The 23,706-nt window shown below is 46.3% G+C and overlaps 2 protein-coding genes across 2 annotated transcripts; one reads left to right on the top strand and one right to left on the bottom strand.

The window, feature by feature from the left end:
* The first annotated feature begins 1,416 nt into the window (after positions 1 to 1,416).
* FKBP11 (FKBP prolyl isomerase 11) lies at positions 1,417 to 4,815 on the top strand. Its single transcript, XM_068971371.1, has 6 exons — positions 1,417 to 1,630; positions 1,801 to 1,866; positions 2,235 to 2,322; positions 2,604 to 2,637; positions 2,981 to 3,051; positions 4,598 to 4,815. Exons 1-6 carry the CDS (start codon positions 1,502 to 1,504, stop codon positions 4,813 to 4,815), a joined length of 606 nt encoding a protein of 201 aa, XP_068827472.1. The 5' UTR covers positions 1,417 to 1,501.
* A 708-nt stretch (positions 4,816 to 5,523) lies between these two features.
* CCDC65 (coiled-coil domain containing 65) lies at positions 5,524 to 13,795 on the bottom strand. The gene is made up of 8 exons (XM_068972183.1): positions 13,664 to 13,795; positions 12,356 to 12,523; positions 9,116 to 9,285; positions 8,142 to 8,280; positions 7,127 to 7,324; positions 6,712 to 6,930; positions 5,952 to 6,104; positions 5,524 to 5,841 (listed from the first exon to the last, which is right to left on the bottom strand). The coding sequence occupies exons 1-8, from the start codon at positions 13,793 to 13,795 to the stop codon at positions 5,524 to 5,526; spliced, it is 1,497 nt and encodes a 498-aa protein (XP_068828284.1).
* Positions 13,796 to 23,706: the final 9,911 nt, after the last annotated feature.

The following is a 23,706-nucleotide window of genomic DNA, read 5'->3' on the forward strand; positions in this document are numbered from 1 at the left end:
CTAGAGCCTATGCCCCAAAATAAGAGAAACCACTGCAATGAAGGCTGCTCTCCACAACGAGAGTAGCCACTGCTCACTGCAACCAGAGAGAAAGCCCCAGCACAGCAAAGAAGACCTAGCATAGCCTAAACAACCCGAAAGAAAGAAAGAATGAAGGATTAATTAGGGTGGTAGCCATGGGAATGGAAAGAGAGCTGGAGAGGCTGTGGAGGGAGAATCCAGAGAAGACTGGTTGGATGTGGGACAGGTAAGAGAAGAATCATAGAGAAGGCTGATAGCAGAACAAATAGAAACAGGACACTGGGTGCAAAATCCAGACTGTTACAGGTGGGATGGAGGAGAAAGAGCAATGAGTACAGTAGTGTGTGTGTTGATTTGAGGTACTGATCAGACATCCAGGTGGAGGGCTGCAGTATACAAGTTGTGTCTAAAGCTTGGGAGGGCAGTCAGAGCTCAGGGGCATCACGGACCGGAGAGATGTTAAGGAAGACAAGGCCTAAGAGGTGACCCCAAACAATGATGACTGTGAGCTCACTGATGGGCAGAATCCAGATACCTAAGGCCTAAGTGGGCAGTGAGGGCTTGAATCATGCAGAAGGGGATTGGTAGGGTCATCTGAAATAACAGAAAAACTCCTAAAAACAAGTCTTTGCACAAACAAAAGGGGTGTATGTAGCTGCCATTTTGACAGGTTTGTTGAAAAAGAAAATAAATGGTACTCTCAGAGGAAAAGACCAGGGATCCACCCGCTCCTTACAGTAAACAGCCCTGTGCTCTTTTCAACTACCGTCCCTAACGGTGGGGTGATGGCACAGCACCCTGCCTCCTTTTGGGTATATGACCTCCAGGAATGCAAGCTGAATGGCTGGATGTGGGAGAGGGCTGCCATCTTTGACAACTGCTGGGCTGAGGTGGGCCAGCCAGATCCTGGCAGGATAGGTGTGAGGAGACTTAAGAGGAAAGATCAGGGAGCAAGTGGACTAGACTCAGGTAGTCCTAGGGTTGAATCCTGCCTCTGTCACCACCTAGCTAGTTAAACTAGTTTAACCTAGTTAGTTAAGCTAGTTTAACTAGCTAGTTTAACTTGAGTAAGTTAAAGTTACTTAACCCGAACACCCAGTTCCTCATCTGTAAAACAGAAACAATTATGTCTACCTTTCAAGGTGGTTTTGAGGATTACAGACGAGTGTCTGGAACACAATAGGTAATCGTAAACGGATGCTACGATGTGACTCAGCCCCTCGCTGTGGGACCCAACGAACAGCTAACCGACAGGTCGGAGTCTCACCGTCGGGATCTCAGAGGGCCGGGAGAGCTCCCGTGGCCTCCTCCCTCCAGGAGGTGGGGACTAGGTGGAGGAAGGGCTGCGGGAGGAGGAGCTGGCGCGTCGCGACCCGCCCCGTCCCATCCAGTCTGGCCTGGGCGCCGAAGGAACTGCGGTCCCAGCCCTTGTCATCCAGCGGCTTGTCCTGCGTGCCCCGAGCCCTGCCCGCACCCAGTTATGACTCTGCGCCCCTCACTTCTCCCGCTCCGACTGCTGCTGCTGCTGCTGCTCAGGGGGGCGGTGTGCCGGGCGGAGGCTGGGTCCGAAACCGAAAGTCCTGTCCGGACCCTCCAAGTGGAGACCCTGGTGAGGAGGAGAGAATCCCGGGCGGGCGCTGTGGATGGAGGTCGGGCCCGGTTGCGGGGAAGGTCGGGGTCTAAAGGATCCTGGGAGCGGGGAGGAGGGAGTGCAGGCACCGAATTGGGGGTGCCGCGTCGAGGGCAGGAGCCTCCCTGACTCGCGTAGTGCGCTCGTAGGTGGAGCCCCCCGAGCCGTGTGCTGAGCCTGCTGCCTTTGGAGACACGCTTCACATACACTACTCGGTGAGGGGCCTGGGGGGCCGCGGCGGGGCCCGGGGGGCGGCGCCCCGCTGAAACACGTCAGCTTTGGCATGGACACGTGGCAAGCGGTCCCGGAGTAACTCCGGCTCTGGGGTCCTCCGGCACGTGGCGGGGGGGAGGGGCGCGCCTGTTCCTACCCTTTCCCCTTCCCTGCTCTTCCGCAGTGAAGTGAAGGGTGGAGGGATCTCCGAGAAGTGCCAGCCCTTTTGGGGCTTCCTGTTCCTTTCTGCCCGAAAGGGAACGTTAGACTGCAGCTGCAGGGGTTGCGGCCCGAGGCCAGGTGTGTGCGCACCCTGCTGGGAGGGAGCGGTATAGGTGTGCGCTCTAGATGCTCTCCCTCCCACCCCCAGGGCAGCCTGGTAGATGGACGCATCTTTGACACCTCTCTGACCAGAGACCCTCTGGTTATAGAACTTGGCCAAAAGCAGGTGATACCAGGTATGTGAGCTGCACCTCCCATTCCATTTCTTCCCAACCTAAGCCCTTTCTTAGTCTCTTTAACCTCTCAGCTACCTTGGAAATGCCCGCCCCCCCAGGGTTCTCACCTCCCGAGCTTCAAATCCCACCCCTAGTACCCCTCTTGCCGCATACCACATTGGAAGCCAGAGATTCCAGAAGTGGGGAGCTCAACTGAGGGTCATGGGGAGTGTTTGATCTTCCTCTCCCAGGATTTGGGGAATGTAGATAGCTTCCTATTCATTTGTGTCTTCTTCCTCAAGGTCTGGAGCAGAGCCTTCTAGACATGTGTGTGGGGTGAGTATCTGGGCAGGGGTGGGCTTGGGTGTACCCTTTCTACATGGGTGGAGGCTGTCTCTGTTCCTAGAGGAGGCAAGAGAATGGGCTCTGGCTTCGTACTGGGTAGGCCCTGGTCTCTGGGCATGGGGGCTCTGAATGAAGCCTCAGGCTTTTTCTGGCTGGGGGTTCTGTCGGTGGAGTTGAGACGCCTTGGCCAGTCAACCTGTTTGGTGCTCAGGTGGGAAAGTTCGTGTTTTGAGTGTGAATATCCAGAGGTTTTTGTTGGTGGGACTTCATATGGACTGAGGTGGTTGGCCCGCCTGGTTCTACCCCTGGCTATGACTCACATTCCTTTCCTTAGAGAGAAGCGAAGGGTAATCATTCCTTCTCACCTGGCCTATGGAAAACGGGGATTTCCACCATCTATCCCAGGTAATCTGACGAGGCGTCTCTCTGGCTATTGAGATACCCAGTCCCTGGGACTTCCCTGGCGATCCAGAGGTTAAGACTCTGTGCTTCCAACTCAGAGAGCGTGGGTGTGAGCCCTGGTCAGGGAACTAAGATCCCACATGCCAGAGAGCAAAGCCAAAAAACAAACAGAAAAAACAGTCCCTAGGAGCTACAAGGAGCTATGCACTTTGAAGCCTGAGGTCTAAACCCAGTTTGCTAAATGGCTGATGCCTCCTTCTGCAGGGCCACCTTTTTCCTCCTCAGATCACCAGCAGGGACTAGAGACATATAACCTTTTTATGCCACCAGGCTTGTCCTCTGGCAGCCGGCAACTTTCTAGGGAGGTGACCCTTGCTTGAGCCACCTGAGTCTGCTGCCGGTGCCACCTCTCTGAGAACTCTGGCCTTCTCTCCTGTGCTTTTCCTACAACTCCAGACTGTCATTTGTGCAGCTGGCATGGCTTCTCACCACATCTCCACAGTTCCTTTCAGCCTCCACCAGAGAAGAGCTGGTGAAAATGGTCACAGTCAAGTAATTCAAAACAAAATAAAAACATGTAAAAGCCAAGCCTGGGGGCCTCCCTGGGGTTCTAGTTAACACTTCCCCTTCCAATGCTGGGGGTGTGAGTTCCATGTCTCTGGGCCAAAAAAACAAAACAAAACAGAAGCAATATTGTAACAAATTAAATAAAGACTTAAAAATGGTCCACAACCAAAAAAAAAAAAAAAAAAAATCTTAAAAAAAGCCAAGTCCTCACAGGTCACTGCTAATACCTATTTTTTAAGACCTGAGCCTAAACAGATTTTCCAAGATGCAGATCTCTTGCTTTTGGTTATAAGAAATGTTCCATTAGCTAAAATGAGTTGTACTGGGATAAAAATTCTTATCCTAAGTTCTAGCTTAAAGGGAGACCCAGAGAGAGAGTCAGGGGACTAAAGAGAAATTCTTTTACCCAAAGCTCTGTTGCCTCCTCATCTCCAGTACTGCTTGTTTACATTTCTCCCTCATCTCACTCCTGTTCATTTCTCCATTCCGAACGTCTTAAACCACATCCTGCCTCTCTAGCCATGTTGAAACACCTGTTTGTTTTTTTTATCCTTTTTTTAAAGAGTCATAGTGAGTGTGCTTATTGGTTGGTGACATTTTTAAAAGTCTAGTTTAAGTCCAGTTAATTTCAGCCTTGCAAAGATTCTATCCATGTGGCTGTTTAGAGATACAGTTAGTACAGAGGTGCTCTAACTTATAAATGGAGAACAGCCTGTACTTTTCATAAAGGTTCTCCTGTTGTGTCAAAGACCTGTCAGTGAAGACAAGCCACACTTGTATATTTGGGGTAAACATGACTATCACTCAACAGCCTCATAACCCTCCTCTGCCTCTCACATTAAGAGAACTCAGCCCCACATTTAAATCTTGCCAACGTCACAGATGTTGCTGTGGTGTGGTTTGCCCTCCCTATTTGCATTCAGATCTGAGCCCTGGATACAGTCCACAGGGATTCTAACCCTCACCTCCTCTCTGCCTCCAGCGGATGCAGAGCTGCATTTTGACGTGGAACTGATTGCACTGATCCGAGCCAACTACTGGCAGAAGCTGGTGAAGGGCATTTTCCCTCTGGTAGGCATGGCCATGGTGCCAGCCCTCCTGGGCCTTATTGGGTATCATCTATACAGAAAGGCCAGCAGTCCTAAAATCTCCAAAAAGAAGCTCAAGGAAGAGAAACGAAACAAGAGCAAAAAGAAATAATAAACAATTTAAAAAAAACTTTGCATTCTTCACTTGATACTTTCTGCGGCTGCCTTTTTAAGTGGGAATGAGATAAAGGGCTGAGGAAAAAGGCATTCTTGGTTGGGTTCTGCTTGGCAGGGGGTGGTTGGAGGCTTTGGATCAGTTCTCCTGGCCTCCTCTTCCTGTCCTAACTTACACCAAGGACCATAGGATCTCTGGGTCCTGAAAGCATGGGTTTTGGCTCCCGTGGTGTTCTGACACCGAGGAGCAATACCTCACTGAGAAGTAAGCGTCGGGGCAGTTGCCTGGCACTCTCTCTGCTCCCTGTGCCAAGTCGCTTCAGTCGTGGCCGACTCTTTGTGACCCCGTGGACTGTAGGCCCGTAGGCTCCTCTGTCCATGGGGATCCTCCAGGCAAGAATACTGGGGTGGGTTGCTGTACCCTCCTCCAGGGTATCTTCCCAACCCAGGGATCTAACCCGCATCTCTTGCATTGGCAGGTGCCAATAAATAATTTGCATTATTTATTTTTTTACCATTAGTGCCACCTGGGAAGCCCTTTCTACTCCCTAGTGCTGCTGTATTCCCAATATCCTCCAAGTAGACTGTTTTATCCAACATAGAAAAGATACAGAGGGTTCATAAACTCCATGGTAATTTTTAATAGCAAAGTCCTTGGGTTTCTCAAAACATTCTCTGGGAATTGAAAAGAGGTTTTCCCCTTGTATCACAGGGTGTGGGAGACCACATGGGCCGCTTCAATGATGCTGTAAGTGGCTGGAGGTTTTTTGTCACCTGGCTGGGCTGTGGGCGTGGGCAGGAGCTGGGGTAAGTTGCTGCGGTGATTGACGATGAAGAGTGGGTTGAGCTGGCTCAGCACTTCATCACTCACAGAGATGCCATCCAAGTATTGCCTGAGCATCTCCCGCAGCTTCTCATTGATTTCTAACAACTGAGCACGTCTGTGCCGAAGGCTCAGTTGCTCCAGTTTCACTTTGTTGTACCTTTTCCAGAAATTCTCCATCCCTTTGTAGTCCATTATCACCTGGGAGTGAGTTACAGGGAGAAGGTGTGTGGTAGGATCTGTTAGCAAGTGTAGCCCACTGCTCTGTCACCCCAGCCTCAGGTGGTGGCCTTGGGCCCGTGGAACCTTACCTTTCCAAGCTCTTCATTAAACTCCTCTAGGTCCATTGTCTCTATCTCTTCCTGCTCCTTGGGAGTCAACACCGATGAATAAAAAGGCAGCACTTTCTCTTCTTCTGTTTCAAATTTCCTACATATTTCAGCAAGTTTAAGAATCTTTTCACCCTGATGGAAGCAAGCAGAAACCTTCTACCAGGAAAGGGATTGGGAAGGGGAAATAGTGGAGTTGGTTCCCCTACTTCAATCCAGGGAAGCCAAATGGGATACAAAAGTAATACATCCAACACAAAGGGCTTACAAGCACTATTCCAAATATTTTATATTCTTCTAAAACTCATTCACTATTAACTCATTAAATTGAAGAGGTGAGAGGTGAGGGACTTCCTGGTGGTCCAGTGGTTAAGGATCTGCCTTCCAATGCAGGGGACATGGGTTCCATCCCTGGTTGGGGAACTAAGATCCCACACACTGTGCAACAACTGAGCCCGAGTGCCTCAACTGGAGAGCCCGCGTCCTGCAGCCACTGAGCCTGCGCGCCACAGCTAGAGAGAAGCTCGTGCCACAGCTAAGACCTGATGCAGCCCAGAAATAAAATAAATATTAAATAAAGAAAGTAATATGTCAGAGGCAGGGGAACATGAACTACAATAGGTATTCCAAGTGTGCACTCAGGTAGGAATCTGGGGGAAGCCCTCTGTTTTTCCAGCCCCTTTCACTCTGCAGGGAGCCAGGTTCCCTGGTTCTGTTCTGGCTACCCTCTCCCCTTTGTTACCTTGTTGACAATCTCCCTCAGGGCCTTGAGGGTAGCATTGCTTTCCAGGGTGAGTTTGACTAAGTTCTCCTGTGCTATTCCCCGGGCCTGAGTCCTCTGGGCCTTAAGTTTTTGCAGTTGTACCAGGACCAACTCCTTGTCTTCACGAATGTCCTGATTCTGTTCTTCACTCTCGCGGCTGTGCACAAGGATCTTTCCTTTTAAAATAATGATGGAATCCTAGAAGAACAGGGTAGATTAGAGGAAACACTTGACTACATGAGGGTCTTCAGTGAGCAGATAGGACTGTCTGGGGACTGAAATCAGAGCATACCATCTCTCCCCAAACAGTGATGAAGCCCAGGGGAAACAGGAAGAAGAACAGGGGACAATGGAACAGTTAAAGCAGTGAGTCGCCCAGGTTAGCTGCACTAACCTGTAGTTTCTGTATTTTTTTCATCTGTGCTTCAATCTCTTTGGAGCTTTTCTCGTCCTTCACCTTGAGAGTCTCGAAGGCAACCTTTCGATCCTCTGTAGCATCAGTGTAATTCTTGAGTGCATCCTGGAACCTTCTCCACAGATCTTCTACTATGTTCTCCAGTTGCAGTCTTAGAAAGTGCTTCTCTTCTAAATTCTGGGAAGTGATCCCCAATAGCCAGTGCTTGGACTTAACCTATTAGTGCCCTTTCTCTGGCACCAACACCTCCCCCTCTTGAACTGTTTGTAGCACAGCATGGTGCAGAGGTTGCCAGTGAAAATGCCTACGAAGACCAGGCAGATAATACAATAAGTGCTATGGGCTCTGTGGGGCCGGTGGTGAACCCCAGAGGAAATGCCCCATTGGTGGTGGGGGTGAGGGCACAGCTGCTCAGCTCCATGGGAACGTCCCCATTTGAAAATGTGGCCCAATGTTACCAGATCTTTAAATTGTTTAGGGGAAGTTGCAGTTTTGGATTTTTTTGTGAAATCTCCCAATTTTTAAATGTAGAAAGCTTATAAAAATTAGTATGAAACATTATGGGACAAAATGTAAACAAAGCACTCTACCCTCCAAACCCAGGTCTGCAGGCTGGCTAAGTTGGCAGCTCTTGGGGCCAAGTGGCAGGAGAACTGGACTCCCCCCTGGCTTGATCACAGATCAGCAGCCTGACTTTGGCAGGTCATTAAGGCCCACTTTGGACCTTAATTTCTTCTTCTACAGATCACAGAGGTGAAGTGAGAGGATCTCCTTGGTGTGTGTTAGCTTTAAAATGCATTTTCTTGGTATTTCAGGATGGTCTTTCCTCCTCACCAATTTTCACAAAATTACAAAAAGCTGCAGAGGTATACCTACAGTGGCAACAGGCATTTTATTGACTGTGTTGGGTAAAGGGATCTCTTCTAGGTCTACTACCTTCAGAACTTTTTTCTCCCTTTTTCCCACCCCCTGCCCATCTGCTCTCCCTCCATACCTTGTTTTTCAGATCATCCCACATGCTCTGGAACTCCAGCTTGCTTTCATATTCAGAATCTATGTAGTTCTGCTCCATGGCCATGAAGACATCTTGTAGGTAGTGAATCTCTTTTTCATGTTGGTCAATAATTGTTTTCCTGTAGGAGATAAGATACTGTTCCTGCTCTGAGGCATAAAACATATGGACCAATAATGACAAGGCAAAGCAGTATGTAATAAAACTATATGAATGGTACAAACTCTTAGGTACTGAAGAAGAATAGAAGGAGTGCAGGTTCTGTCCTTTGCAGGGCCAGAAAAAATGAATAATATTAGTTTGATTTTTGAATAGGTAATGTACTCATATGATAAAAAAATTTAAAAAGTACAAAATGTTGCAGTGAAAAGTCTCTTTCCCATCTGTATTGCTGATCCTGTTCCGGATGCCAATTTTCTTGCTGTTCACACTGTCCTCTGTTCGCTGAACCCAGGAAAGGTAAGCCGAGAACTAAGAGGTTGAAAGAAGACCCAGACACTATAGGAATTGTAGCCAGGTTTATTCTCTCCAGGCTGGCATGGCAGCCATAACACAGCCTCTCTCCTGGCTGACGCTGCAGTCGTAGATATAACACCACATAACTGTACCCAACCCTTCTGGGCTTTTTCAGGTGATGCTCCGCACAAAGGACTCCGGAACCAAGCGAGTACCTCCTGACGCGCATGCGCAGTGCTACAAGTGACCTCAGCAATCACATAATCACTGTTTACAGAACGTGGGGCAGAGGGCATGAGAGGGTGGGGTGAGAGGGCCTGAATGGTGCCATCTTGTTAATTTCCCCGCACTATCGCTGTCCTCCTGGTAGGTAGATGGGTAGGATTTTGATCGCTGAAAGTGGGTGGCTGCTTACAGGTAGCATTTTGACATAGGCTCTGGATACGCCCCTGGGCTCAACGCCCACCCCCACCCCCATAGCTCCTCTTTGGCCCCCACACCTTTCAGTCTCAAACTCCTTGGTTAGGGCCTCCAGCTCCATGTTGTAATTTTCCTCGAGGAGGCTGAGCCGGCATCTCTGCAGGGCCAAGAGCTGGTCGATGCTGTGCAAGTGGCTGCGCAGGGCGTGGGCGTGCTGCTCCTCGGCTTCTGACAGGTCCTTTGCTAAAGACTGGGGAGGAAACAGAGTTACCACTTTGGCTGAATGGCAGCTGGGTGAGAAAATAAAAATGTATTCAGCTAGCTAGTTCCTATTTTCCCTAGTTTCTAAATGCCAATTCTTTGGCTCTGGGAGCTCGGGTTGTCCCGCTTTGGAATGTGAGAAGCCAGTGCCGGTGGAGGGGCCCTGTGAAAGCATTCATCCGGTCAACAGCCCCGCTGAGATCCCAGTGGACAGTCAGAAGCAACTGCCGGTCATCTTACACACGCAGCTCAGTCAAGCCCCCAGGTGACTGCCGTCCCAAGTGACATCTCACTGAAAACCATGTGAGAGGTGCCAGGCAAGAACCTCCCTGCTAAGCTAAGTCAACCTATAGAACCCTGAGAGAGAGTGAAATAAATTGTTGTTGTAAGTCGCTTATTTAAGGTGGTTTGTGATGTAGCTATAATAGATAATGAGAAGACATCCACTGGCAAAAAAAAAAAGTGACAATGTGAACATCAATAAGGATAAGAATGGCAATGGATTAAAAAATATCAAATATGTTTGATTATGAGTTTATCAGGATACTTAAAAAAATCAATTCCCATTAGAGGATGCCAGACAATGAATAAAAAAAAAAAAAAACTGGTTTATACAAGGGAAGAGAAAGAGTCAGGCATTTTTTATATAAACTATACCTCTGGGTAACTGAATGGTAAATTATAGTAACTATCTCTTTATAGAAGTATTCTAACTAATAAATGAAAAAAGAATGATACTATTAGAAAATCAGCATTAAAAAAAAAAAGAAAATCAGCATTTTGCAACCCCCAATGAATTAATCAACAGCTACTATAAAAGAACACAGCACCTGCAAGCTTCTAGTTGGAATTACCAAGACACAGGAAATACCGAGGACAAAGTAACATGTTAAATTACAATACAGAATACTATGCAGTTGTAAAACAAAATGAGAAGCATGGGCTAATGTGGAATAGTCCCCAGGATATATTAGTAAAGGAAAAAGGCAAGAGGCAGAACACTATGTAATACTACTATCTGTGTAAAAAAAGCTTTATTCATGCAACTAAAATTATCAGGAGGGGCACTGGGTGGTTGAAAGGCACCAGTGGGAGGGAACTTTTCTGTACATAACTTTTTTATCTTTTGAATTTTGAATAATGTGGGTGAACTACTTATTCAAAAAAGCAAAACAAAATTAAAATGAATAAAGCAAAAAAGCCTTTACCAAATGTCCAGATGATCCACTCACTGTAAACTACCACATTGTTTAGTATGGGGCTTCCCTGGTAGCTCAGACAATAAAGAATCTGCCTGTAATGTAGGAGACCCAGGTTCGATCTCTGGGTGGGGAAGATCCCCTGGAATAGAGAATGGCAACCCATCCCACTATTCTTGCCTAAAGAATACCATGGACAGAGGAGCCTGGCAGGCTACAGCCCCGTCAGGGAGTTGCAAAGAATTGTGTGGGGTCTCAAAGAGTCAGACACGACTGAGCGACTTTAGTATGGAAAAGATCTTATGAAATAGGTGCTGATAATGGAAGACTATTCACTCACTCAGCTAAGGTGTACTAAATCTGCTCTGTACCAGCACCGTGCTGGATGCTGAGGATTCAGAGATGAAAAGACATTTTCAGTGTCTCCAAAGGAGTCTGAAGTCTTGCAGTAGAAAAGGTTATATAAACAGAAAATTACAAATAAATTCTGAAGGGAAAAAAAAAACAACAGGTGCAGATTAAATTCCCGTTTTATAAAATTTGAAAAAATGTTACAGCACAACATGGAAAATGCTATGAGGTTGATGATTCCCCAGTGATAAGGGGATATAAAAGACAGAGGGCACTGGGGAAGGCTTCATAGTAGAGATGTCATTTTGTCACTCTTGGAGGAGGAGTAAGAATTTGCCAGGAAAAATGAGGAGATAAGGAAAAGAGAATTCCAGATAGAGGGAACAGCATGTGCAAAGGCACAGGAGAGAAGGCTGGCTATGTGAAAGGTTCAGGTAGAGGCCAGAGCAGGAAAGGCTTTGCTGTCCCTTCTGTGGAGGAAGGGAGCCATTATTTATGGAGCCACTAAGGAGATTTACACAGTGGAGTAACAGGAACAGATTTTTGTTTTAGAAAGATAATCCTGGTCGTTGTGTAGACAATCAAACACTGGAAGATTCGAAGTCACTGCAGTAGAGATAATACCCGGGTCTCAACGACAGCAGGATAGTGGGGAAGAGCAGGGTGTGACTTATTTAAGCAGAAGATTTACATAAGACTTAGTACCAGAAGTCAGGGATGGAGGCCAAAGCTAGAATGATGCCCAGATTCCCGGGTTGGGTGATGGTGAAGGGCACCAGCCACCCAAACAGAGAGTATGAGGAAGACCGGATTGTGGAGTATGGGAAAGGGGACTGGAGAGGGGAGGAACTCATGAGTTCAGTTAAACAGGAACAGATATTGAGGGATCCTAAATATAGGGACTTGAAATTCAAGAGAAAAAAATCCCTTACAGAAAAAGATGGTATGTACTCAACTCAAGAACCTCCCAAGGGCATAAAGTTAGCTGATTGAATTGGTTAGAGATCCAGAACCGTTCCTACCGATAGAGATCTTCACAACCTTATCCAGGGCCACTGAAGTTGAATCCAAGAGGCCACATGGAATTGGTTGCATAAAGTACTGGAGTGGGAATCAAGAAATCCATGCTGTAGTCACAGCTCTCTCACTGACTAGCTGTGTGACCTTGGGCAAACTGCTTCCTCTCTCTGGAACTAAGCCTTCTCACATTGAAATGAAAGTTTAGGAGTAAGTTCAAGTCATTGGGTGATGTCTACTCTGCCTTTCAACTCTAATACTGTATGGTACTGGTTTGAGGCAGCAGATGATCAAGGAGAATGGCTCCTCTAACAGAAGGGGAGGGGTGACAGCTCCGTATTCTATTTATCACTTCAGTGAAATGAACGATAGCCTAGCTGCATCACAGCATGTGTCTTGGGAGCGCTTTAACATGAATTAATTCACTAGGCCCATTCTATTAAGAGATCAGAAGCAGTCATAATCAAGTGTTTCTTTGGGAAGAGAGCTTGCCTTGATGACACTGTCCTTGCAGTCCACCACTCGTTCAAATGTTTGGCTGAGGATCTCAATGTCCTTATGAAGCTCTCTCGTCTTGACTTCCCGAAGGACCGTTCTCCACTGTGTGTTAATCTTATTAAGGTTCAGAGCACTGTTGTGCTCCTCCTTGGCCAGCTTGTCCTGTGAGAAGGAATAAATATACCCCCCACCCCACATATACACTGGAGGTCAAAGGATGAGACGGTTAGATAGCATCACTGATTCAATGGACAAATGAATCTGAGCAAACTCTGGGAGATAATAGAGGACAGAGGAGCCTGGGGTGCTACAGTCCATGGGGTTGCAAAGAGTCAGATATGACTTAGTCACTGAACAACAACAACAACCCCAGAGACCAGGGCTAAAAGTCCTGATACAGTACAACAAACAAGATCAAATTTAGTTTGTCAACTAACATCTTACCCTTTGTCTTTTCTGAGGCACCTGATGGCTAACATTCAGGAGTTCTTATTCCTGTTTCGGGAGGGTCTTAAGTAAGACAGGATCTGCCCAGTGGCATTTTAGGGAGGCTGAGCACCGAAGAATTGATGCTTTTGAACTGTGATGTTGGAGAAGACTCTTGAGAGTCCCTTGGACTGAAAGGAGATCCAACCAGTCCATTCTGAAGGAAATCAGCCCTGGGATTTCTTTGGAAGAAAAGATGCTAAAGCTGAAACTCCAGTATTTTGGCCACCTCATGTGAAGAGTTGACTCACTGGAAAAGACCCTGATGCTGGGAGGGATTGGGGGCAGGAGAAGGGGACGACAGAGGATGAGATGGCTGGATGGCATCACCGACTTGATGGACATGAGTTTGGGTGAACTCCGGGAGTTGGTGATGGACAGGGAGGCCTGATGTGCTGCGATTCATGGGGTCGCAAAGAGTCGGACACGACTGAGGGACTGAACTGAACTGATGGTGAGTTTCCTTCTGGATGGAGGCATCAGAGCAGGACATTGTTTGTAATGGCTCATCTCGAGGGAGAATATCAGACTTTCAGATAGCTCAGACAGATGATAGCACCTACTATCCCAGTGCTGGGGCTCAGTAGTGATTGTCCAGCTCTATACCATCTCCCTACCTCCATGCTTCACAGAGAACTGCTCCTTCCCCCATACAATATTGCCTGAAATCTAAGTCTATCTGGGTCTTAAGATTTCCAGGGGGAGGGGAGGCTCCCATGAAAATGAGGCTGCCACAAAGACAGGGTCAAGGTAACAGGACCAGGGCAGGGGTTGGGGGGTGGGTGTTAGGCAGAGAGTAATGCAAAAACCCATCACCTTCAAGAACTGGTTCAGGAGCCTCTCTTTCTTCTTGGCCATCTCCTCCTCTGCCAGCAACTTCTGCTGAAACAGAAGGAGCTGCTCCTCATCCGACAACGGCACCTTGGCTTTTTTCCCTTTCTTAGACATAGCTGAATCTGGGCGAGGATCCTCCACCTGCCACGGCCAGCATTAAAAGGGCAGGAGGAAAACGTCCTTAGAAAAGAGCCTTCTGGGACTGCCCCTGAAGACCTTAGATCTCAGATGTGTGTTAGATCTAAGACCTTAGATCTCAGATCTTAGATCTAAGACCTAAGATCTCAGACCTCAGGCTAGAGAAAACCTGGGAGAGCGGTGTGGCAGGATTCCCAAGCCAAAGGACGCATCTCCGTCTCCTAGCAACGGAGATCTCACTAACATGGCGCGGTAATAGCTAAGAGCAGGCGCCCTGTCTTGGAGCGCCCTCTGCTCGCTGGAGGACCTCAGTCAGTTTCTGAGAGGGTCTTTTCCTCCTCAATGAATATTCTAAAAATCTTTTGGGGGGGATTATTTTTCACGTAATGGCCATATCTTAAAATATATGTAATAAATGACTTTTGAGAGATATGGAGAAACAGGAATCTTCACAAATTGTTGGTGGCAAAGGTAAAATGGTAGAGCCATTTTGGTAAATTTACCTTGTGATCCAGTAATTTCACGTTTAGATATCAATCTAAGAGAAGTGAGAGTGTATCCATATAACGACTGTCACAGTAATGCTGTTAGTGGCATTAGTCATAGTTCAGCTCAGTCGCTCAGTAGTGTCCGACTCTTTGCGACCCCATGAATCGCAGCCCGCCAAGCCTCCCTGTCCGTCACCAACTCCCGGAATTCACCCAAACTCATGTCCATCGAGTCGGTGATGCCATCCAACCATCTCATCCTCTGTCACCCCCTTCTCCTGCCCCCAGTCCCTCGCACAATCAGGGTCTTTTCCAATGAGTCAACTCTTCACATGAGGTGGCCAAAGTATTGGAGTTTCAGCCTCAGCATCAGTCCTTACAATGAACACCCAGGACTGGTCTCCTTTAGGATGGACTGGTTGGATCTCCTTGCAGTCCAAGGGACTCTCAAGAGTCTTCTCCAACACCACAGTTCAAAAGCATCAATTTTTTGGTGCTCAGCTTTCTTCACAGTCCAACTCTTACATCCATACATGACCACTGGAAAAACCATAGCCTTGACTAGACGGACCTTTGTTGACAAAGTAATATCTCTGCTTTTAAATATGCTATCTAGGTTGGTCATAACTTTCCTTCCAAGGAAAGTTTTAATTTCATGGCTGCAGTCACCATCTGCAGTGATTTTAGAGGCCCCCAAAATAAAGTCTGACACTGTTTCCACTGTGTCACCATCTATTTCCCATGAAGTGATGGGACCAGATGCCATGATCTTCGTTTCCTGAATGTTGAACTTTAAGCCAACTTTTTCACTCTCCTCTTTCACTTTCATCAAGAGGCTTTTGAGTTCCTCTTCACTTTCTGCCATAAGGGTGGTGTCATCTGCATATCTGAGGTTATTGACATTTCTCCTGGCAATCTTGATTCCAGCTTGTGCTTCTTCCAGCCCAGCGTTTCTCATGATGTACTCTGCATATAAGTTAAATAAGCCGGGTGACAATATACAGCCTTGATGGACTCCTTTTCCTATTTGGAACCAGTCTGTTGTTCCATGTCCAGTTCATAATAGCCCAATTGAAAACAACCTAAATTCCAAAAACAAGTGAATGATGGACAAAATATGCTCTCTCCATACAGTGAAATACTATTCAACAATAAAAAGAGGAACAGACTATGCATGCATGCTACAATGTGGATAAACCAGAAAAACATACTCAAAGAAGCTAGATAAAAGAGGTCACATAAATTTCCACTTATGTAAACTATCCAGAAAAGGAAAAGCTATGAAGATGGAAAGTAGACTACAAATTACTAGGGGCAGGGGGTGAAGGAGATTAACATTAAATGCACATGAGAGATCATATTGGGTTGATCAAAGTGTTCTAAAACTGATTTATGCTGGAGAATAAATGAATGAATCTGGGATAAAAGCATCATTGGGTTATATGCTTGAAAAGGGTGAATTATGATATGTAAAATGTGCCTCAATAGAGTTGTTTTAAATAGAAGATATAATACCTGGATTGGAGTTCTTCAGAGAAACAGAGCCAATATTTCAAGTATATAATAGATAATATTTAAAATATAAATATTTAAGATATAGAAATATATCTTCATCCATTTGATGTTTCATTCTGAGTCTAGAGGCCAGAGAGACCAATGTCTCAACCAAGCAGTCAGGCAGAAGGGTTCCCTCTTACTCAGCTCTTTTTTTCTACTTAGACCTTCAACTGATTGGATAAGACTCACCCACATAAGGGAGAGCAACCTGCTTTACTCAGTCTACTGATTCAAATGTTAATCTCATGAAGAAATACCTTCACAGACTTACTTAGAATAATATTTGACCAAGTGTCTGGACACTCTGGCTCAGTCAAGTTGGCACATAAATTTTATCATCACAGGTCCACCTCTTGTTAACACACATCTTCTTAAACTATACCTAATCACCAAATAAAGCCAATGACAAGGTCATGATACTGAAATATTGTAATATAAACTCAATACATCTTATGTTACATGATAGGGAATAGGAAAGGGGAAAAATTTTATTTTTATACACACAAACATATTCATAACAAAATGAGGAAATGTAAAAATTATAGTTCTCCAATTACAGAAACCACATTTCTATAACTGGTCATGTTGCTGTGCTGGGAATTTATAACTACTTTCTCCTGCTACTCATATTGTATTCTTTCTGCCTTCAGCAAGCACCTCAGCGAGTCATGGCTCTTTACCTGGTGGGGTGACCCAGACTCATTCCTGAAGGGTCTGGGCTGGTAGTAGTCCTGCCTGGATTGCCACTGTTGCTGGTACTGTAACAGAGTCTTCAAAAGGCCTTTCCACCATTTGATCAACCCAGTAGCTTCAGGATAGCAGGCAACATGGTAAAACCAGTGAATCCCACGAGCATAGGCCCATTGACACACTTCATTTGCTGATAAGTAGCTTCCATGATCAAAAGCAATGTTGTGTGGAATACCGTGATGGTGGATTAGGCATTCTGTAAATCCACAGAATGGTAGTTTGGGCAGAAGACTTGCATGCAGAGAAGGCAAATGTATATCCAGAGTAATATTTATTCTATTAAGAATAAAACACTGCCCCTTCCATGATGGAAGTGGTCAAATGTAATCAACTGTTCATGTGGGAATGGCACCATGCAGGGGGCCCAGTGTTGGTCTTTGCTGTTGCCAGTTGGGCACTCTGTGATTGCCTTAGCCAGGTTGGCCTTGGTAAGTGAAAAGCCATGTAGCTGAGTCCATGCATAACCTCTGTCCTGGGTACAATGGCTACTTTGTTTATGGGCCCATTGTGCAACGACATGGGTGGCTGGGAAAAAAGACTGACTGGTATTCACATAACAAATCATCCTATCCACTTGATTATTAAAATCCTCCTCTACTGAGGTCACTCTTTGTGAACTTTTCCTTGGAACACAAATACCTTCATATTTTTTGCCCATTCGGAGAGTTCTATCCCATAGATCTTCCCCAAGTTTCCATGTTACAAATTTTCCAATCACGTTCCATCCAAGTCACTGACGATTCAGCCAAACCATTGGCCACAGCCTAGGAGTTGATATAAAGTCACATGTCTGATCATTTCTCCTTTCAAACAAAGTGAACGACCAGGTGCACTGTGCGTCGTTCTGCCCACAGGGACCATTCCCCTTTACAGTGCCCTTCAGGATGTCCCCCAGAGGGGCTACAGTATGGCAGCTGTTCACTTGTGGGTGGTGCCTGCATATTGCACAGAATTGTCTGTAAACCAGACCTGAGTCTTCTCTTCTTCCATCAGCTGACCAGAGGGAACTCCCTCTAAGGCTATGGGTGGAGGCTAGGAGAGACAAATTTGTGGAGCCATGAAAATTTGAACCATTTCTTCATGTAACTCACTTGTACCTTCAGGGTCTACTCAGCCTGATCTCTTTTACACCACCTTAATTTGGAAGGAAAGTTATGACCAATCTAGACAGCATGTTAAAAAGCAGAGACATTAATTTGTCAACAAAGCTCCGTCTAGTCAAGGCTATGGTTTTTCCAGTAGTCGTGTATGGATGTGAGAGTTGGACGGTAAAGAAAGCTAAGTGCAGAAGAACTGATGCTTTTGAACTGTGGTGTTGGAGAAGACTCTTGAGAGTCCCTTGGACTGCAAGGAGATCCAACCAGTCCATCCTAAAGGAGACCAGTCCTGGGTGTTCATTGGAAGGACTGATGCTGAAGCTGAAACTCCAATACTTTAGACACCTGATACGAAGAGCTGACTCATTTGAAAAGACCCTGATGCTGGGAAAGATTGAGGGCAGGAGGAGAAGGGGACGACAGAGGATGAGATGGTTGGATGGCATCACCGACTCAATGGACATGGGTTTGGGTGAACTCCGGGAGTTGGTGATGGACAGGGAGGCCTGATGTGCTGCGGTTCATGGAGTCACAAAGAGTCAGACACGACTGAGCAACTGAACCAAACTGAACTTGATGATGGAGTGCAGCTTTGCATACCCAGCTTTATGGCTTGGTGGGTCAGTTCATGATGGGCAGCTCAGGTCACATAGCGATTTGGAGGCCCATGGTTAAGCATTCAGTCTCTACTAAGACCCAGTAGCAGCCAAGAGCTGTTTCTCAAAAGAGCTTCTCTGGTGGCTCAGTGGTAAAGAATCCACCTGCCAATGCGGGAGACAGGAGTTTGATCCCTGGTCTGGGAAGATCCTACATGCTGAGGAGCAACTAAGCAACTAGAGCCTGTGATCCACCACAAGAGGAGCCGCCATAATAAGCCTGTACAATGCAACAAAGAGTAGCCCCCTCTCGCCACAGGGGGAGAAAAGCCCACGGAGCAAGAAGACCCAGCACAGCCATAAACAATTTTTTTTTTTTTTATAAAAAAGAGGAGTAGTCGTCTGTGGAGGATGAGAGGACTTGGCTCCAGTATTCTAAGGGCCTGTGTGGCAGTTCACCTCTTGGGGCTGCCAGATACTCCAAACAGCATCCTGTCTGCCACTCTCGCCCCAGCACGGTGGCATCTACCGGATTGTGTGGCCCACACGGCAGAGGAGCAGAGCTTGTGCAGCAGCTTGACCTGTTGCAAAGCCTTCTCTTGTCCTGGTCCCACTCAAAGCTTCCAGCTTTTCAAGTCACTTGGTGATCAGGCCAATATAACACACCCAAATGAGGAATATGCTGCTTCCAAAACCTGAAGAGGCCCGTTAAGGTGTTGTACTCCTCTGTTGGCTGTGGGATGGGCCAGATGACACAAGTTATCCTTCACTTCAGAAGGGATATCTCCATGTGCCCCGCACCACTGTACCTTTGAAATTTCACTGACAGGCCCTGGACTTTAACTAGGTTTATTTCCCATTCTCTGAGACACAAATGTTTCACCAATAAAAACCAATGTCTGGGGACTTCCCTGGTGGTTCAGTGGTTGAGAATCTGCCTTCCAATTCAGGGCACATGTTCAGTCCCTGGCTGAGGAATTGAAATTCCAGTCACCTCTGGGCAGCTAAGCCTGCACCCTGAAACTAGAGAAGCCTGGTTGTAACAGCCTCTGTACTGCAACACAGATCTAGTGCAGCCAAAAAAAAAAAAAGAAAAAAGAAATAAACAATACAACGTCTGGGGAATTCACTGGTGTTCCAATGCTTAGGATTCTGCACCTTCATTGCTGAGGGCACTGGTTCGATCCCCTGGTTGGGGAACTAAGATCTCATAAGTTGCGTGATGCGGCGAACGAAACAAAACCAATACCTGCAATAGTCGCTACTTCTTGCTCACCAAGTCCAATCTGCATAATGTCATCAGTGTAATGGATAAGTGTGATATCTTCTGGTTTTGAAAGGTGTCAAGCAGAACATCATGCCCTGATGACCAGTATCAGGGGAGCGCTCCAAATACATGGAGGAAGAGCTAAGATCATCACAGTGCTGACCACCAGGAATAGAAGTCTAAGCACTTCTGCCCACTGCATGTCGGTATCAGAGTTGCCAAGGAAGACAATGTAGTCAAGCACTGGGTGGAAGAGTGCGTCACTCACATAGAGAAGAGACAGAGCAAGGTCACTTCCGTAGTGGGGACTTCCCTGGTGGTCCAGTGGTTAAGGATCTGCCTGCCAATGCAGAGGACATGGGTTCGATCTCTGGTCCAGAAGATTCCACATGTCACGAGCAGCTCAGCCCCTCTGCCACAACTATGGAGCCATCCTCTAGAGCCCACGTGCCACAGCTGCTGAAGCCTGCATGCTCTAAGACCTGTGCTCCACAACGAGAGGTGACCCCGTAATGAGAAGCCTGAACACCATAACAAGGAGAAGCCCCTGCTCACCACAGCTAGAGGAAGTCCACGCACAGCAGTGAAGACTCAGCACAGCCAAAAATAAATAAAATAAATAACATTTAAAAATAATGAGTGTTGGTCCCCAGTGGCCAGTGGGTCCCCTCCTGGAAGCCGATGCTGGGCAATTAGCCTACGTGCACCCACTCTGGTGTCAGGTGAAAAGACTCCTCCCCCTTCCCATAAAATCTGAAATAGCTGGGGGCAAGCCTGAGGACTAGTGGTGCATTTGCTTAAGCAGAACACAGGAGTACATCAGGCAGGATAGAGAGATTCCCACACAAGGTGATAAGCTCATTCAGGCTGTGTGGGCTCTTTACCTCCTGCCAGGCTGGATGAATCACAAGCTGGAATCAAGATTGCTGGGAGAAATATCAATAACCTCAGATATGCAGACGATGCCACGCATGGCAGAAAGTGAACAGGAACTAAAGAGCCTCTTGATGAAGGTGAAAAAGGAGAGTGGAAAAGCTGGCTTAAAACTCAACATTCAAAAAACTATGATCATGGCATCTGATCATACCAGTTCATAGCAAATAGAAGGGGGAAAAGTGAAAACAGTGACAGACTTTATTTTCTTGGGCTCCAAAATCACTGAGGATGGTGACTGCAGCCATAAAATTAAAAGATGATTGCTCTTTAGAAGAAAAGCTATGACAGACCTGGACACTATATTAAAAAGCAGAGACATCACTTTGCTGACAAAAGTCCATCTAGTCAAAGCTATGGTTTTTCCAGTAGTCATGTATGGATGTGAAAGTCCAACTCTCTCGCATTCATAAAGAAGGCTGAGAGCTGAAGAATTGATGCTTTCGAACTGTGGTCCTAGAGAAGATTATTGAGAGTCCCTTGGCCAGCAAGGAGATCAAACCAGTCAATCCTAAAGAAAATCAACCCTGAATATTCATTGGAAGGACTGATGCTGAAGCCGAAGCTCCAATACTTTAGCCACCTCATGCAAAGAGCCAACTCATTGGAAAAGGATGAGGATGAGATGGTTAGATAACATCATCAACTCAATGGACATGAGTTTGAGAAACTGGGAAATAGTGAAGGACAGGGAAGACAGGTATGCTGCAGTCTGTGGGGTCTCAAAGAGTTGGATATAACTGAGCAACTGAGAAACAACAAACAAGAAGAAAGTGTTCCAGGCCCAGCGTCCATTCTTATGCTGCGGATTGGGAGTTGAAAGGTTGTAAGCTTTTTCAACAAAAGGTGATCGAGATTCCTGTGAACGAAGTGATGACACAGGGCTGCAGAGGTGATATACCCCTGAGGTAGAACTGTGAAGATGTATCACTGGCCTTGCCAGCTGAAAGCCAGCTGCTTCTGGTGGTCCATATTGGCAAACATGGAGAAAAAGGCACTTTCCAGATCAAGAGTTGCATGCTAGGTACTAAGGGCTTCCCAGGTGGCTCAGTGGTAAAGAATCTGTCTACCGATACAGGAGACACGGATTCGATCCCCTGGAGGAGGAAATGGCAACCTACTCCAGTATTCTTGCCTAGATAATCCCATGGACATAGGAGCCTGGTGGGTTACAGTCCACGGGATCACAAAGAGTTGGACATGGCTGAAGCTACCAACCACGCACATCAGGTACCAAAGGAAGTGTTAATTTGGGTCATGTGATGAAATCACATCTGGCAATTAGTCACCACCTGGTTAAGCTTGCAATAATCCACTCTCATTCTCCAAGATCCATCCATCTTCTGCACAAGTCAGATAGGTGAGTTGAATGGTGATGTGGTGGAAATGACCACTCCTGCATCTTTCAAGAACTTTAGGGTGGCAGTAATCTATGTGTAATCCCTTCAGGAATGTGGTATTGCTTTGGTTCACTATTTTCCTAGGCAGAATCAGTTCTAGTGGCTTCCACTTGGCCTTTCTCATCGTAAAAGCCCTCAATCCACAAGTCAGGGGACCAGTGTTGGTATTCTGGCAGCTGCTGATTATATTCCAATTGTGCATTGCAAAACTGGGAAAATACCCATAGAATGGGTTCAGGGACTCATTAACCCACTGACATAGACTTCATAGCCTGGCATGCTATGGTTGCATAGGGTTGCAAAGAGTTGGACATGACTGAAGTGACTGATCAAGAGCATGTACTGCAGTATGCCAGTCTTCCCTGTCCTTCACTATCTCCCAGAGTTTGCTCAAATTCATGTCCATTGAGTTGGTGATGCTATCTAACCACCTCATCCTCTGCTGCCCCCTTCTCCTTCTGCTCTCAATCTTTCTCAGCTTCAGGGTTGCCCAGCTTCAGGGTCTTTTCCAATGAGTCGACTCTTCAAATCAGGTGGCCAAAGTATTGGAGCATCAGCTTCATCAATGATCCTTCCAATGAATATTCAGGGTTAATTTCCTTTAGGATTGACTGGTTTGATCTCCTTGCTATCCAAGGGACTCTCAAGAGTCTTCTCCAGCACCACAATTCAAAAACATCAGTTCTTTAGCACTCAGCCTTCTTTATAGTCCAACTCTCACATCCATACATGACTACTGGAAAAACTATAGCTTTGACTAGATGGACCTTTGTCAGCAAAGTAATGAATTATCCCCCAATTAAAAATAAAATAAAACTTAAAGTAAAAAAATGAATTGGGAAGAATGGTTTTTCTTTCTATTATTTGGAAGGATTTGTGTCCAGTTGGCTTTATTACTTCCTTAAATGTTTGGCAGAATTTACTAGTGCCATATCTGAGCCTAGTATTTGATCTGTGGGAGTTTTTAAAACAAGAGCTTTATTGAGATATAACTCATACCATACATTCATCCACTTAAAATGTACAATTCAGAGGTGTTTAGTACATTCACAGAGTTGTGCAATCATTGCCACAATCAATCTTAGAACACTTTCACCACTCCAGAGAGAAACTCCAAACCATTAGCAGTCACTCCCCTTTTGTGGCAATGTTTTTCATTATAGATTCAATTAAGAGTTTTATGCTTCCTTCATGGTTAAACCCAAGGCCCAAACCTCAGGACAAGCTTTTCCCAGAGACTCCTGCTCCAGGATCAATGTCAGCAAATGATGAGGCACTGACCATCTGTGGCACTGGGCTGGGATGCAGAGAGGACATGAGTGAACAGGGCAATAAACCCAGGATCTATAGAAACCTGAATTTTAGCACTAGGTTACAGCTCAGCCTTTGAACAAGCTTCAGTTCTCCCCCATCCACTTTGGTTGCATCATGAGGCATGTAGGATCTTAGTTCCTCAATCAGGGATCAAACTCACACTCCCTGCATTGGAATCATGGAGTCTTAACCACTGGATTGCCAGGGAAGTCTGGACAACTAGGAAAGTCCCAAGCTTAAATTCTGAACCTGCATCTTTGCCTATCAAGTAGGGAGAGTAATCTTTCTATTTTTCATGATTGGGATGAGAAAAATAAGAGAAACCCACTCCAGTATTCTTGGGCTTCCCTTGTGGCTCAGCTGGTAAAGAATCTGCCTGCAATACAGGAGACTTGGGTTTGATCCCTGGGTTGGAAAGGTGCCCTGGAGAAGGGAAAGGCTACCTACTCCAGTATTTTGCCTGGAGAATTCCATAAACTGTATAG

The sequence above is a fragment of the Capricornis sumatraensis genome, chromosome 4 (genome assembly GCF_032405125.1).
Source record: "Capricornis sumatraensis isolate serow.1 chromosome 4, serow.2, whole genome shotgun sequence".
Lineage (NCBI taxonomy): Eukaryota > Metazoa > Chordata > Mammalia > Artiodactyla > Bovidae > Capricornis > Capricornis sumatraensis.

Bases quoted from the DNA above. Each gene is read 5' to 3' on its own strand.
- FKBP11 (XM_068971371.1), top strand. From the start codon at position 1,502: ATGACTCTGCGCCCCTCACTTCTCCCGCTCCGACTGCTGCTGCTGCTG. The intron at 1,867-2,234 runs GTGAGGGGCCTG...TCCCACCCCCAG, and splicing joins CGCTTCACATACACTACTCG to GGCAGCCTGGTAGATGGACG. The intron at 2,638-2,980 runs GTGAGTATCTGG...TCCTTTCCTTAG, and splicing joins CTTCTAGACATGTGTGTGGG to AGAGAAGCGAAGGGTAATCA.
- CCDC65 (XM_068972183.1), bottom strand. From the start codon at position 13,795: ATGTCTAAGAAAGGGAAAAAAGCCAAGGTGCCGTTGTCGGATGAGGAG. The intron at 9,286-12,355 runs GCAAGCTCTCTT...TTTCCTCCCCAG, and splicing joins GCAAGGACAGTGTCATCAAG to TCTTTAGCAAAGGACCTGTC. The intron at 6,931-7,126 runs GTTAGTGCAGCT...CTGTTCTTCTAG, and splicing joins AAAAAATACAGAAACTACAG to GATTCCATCATTATTTTAAA.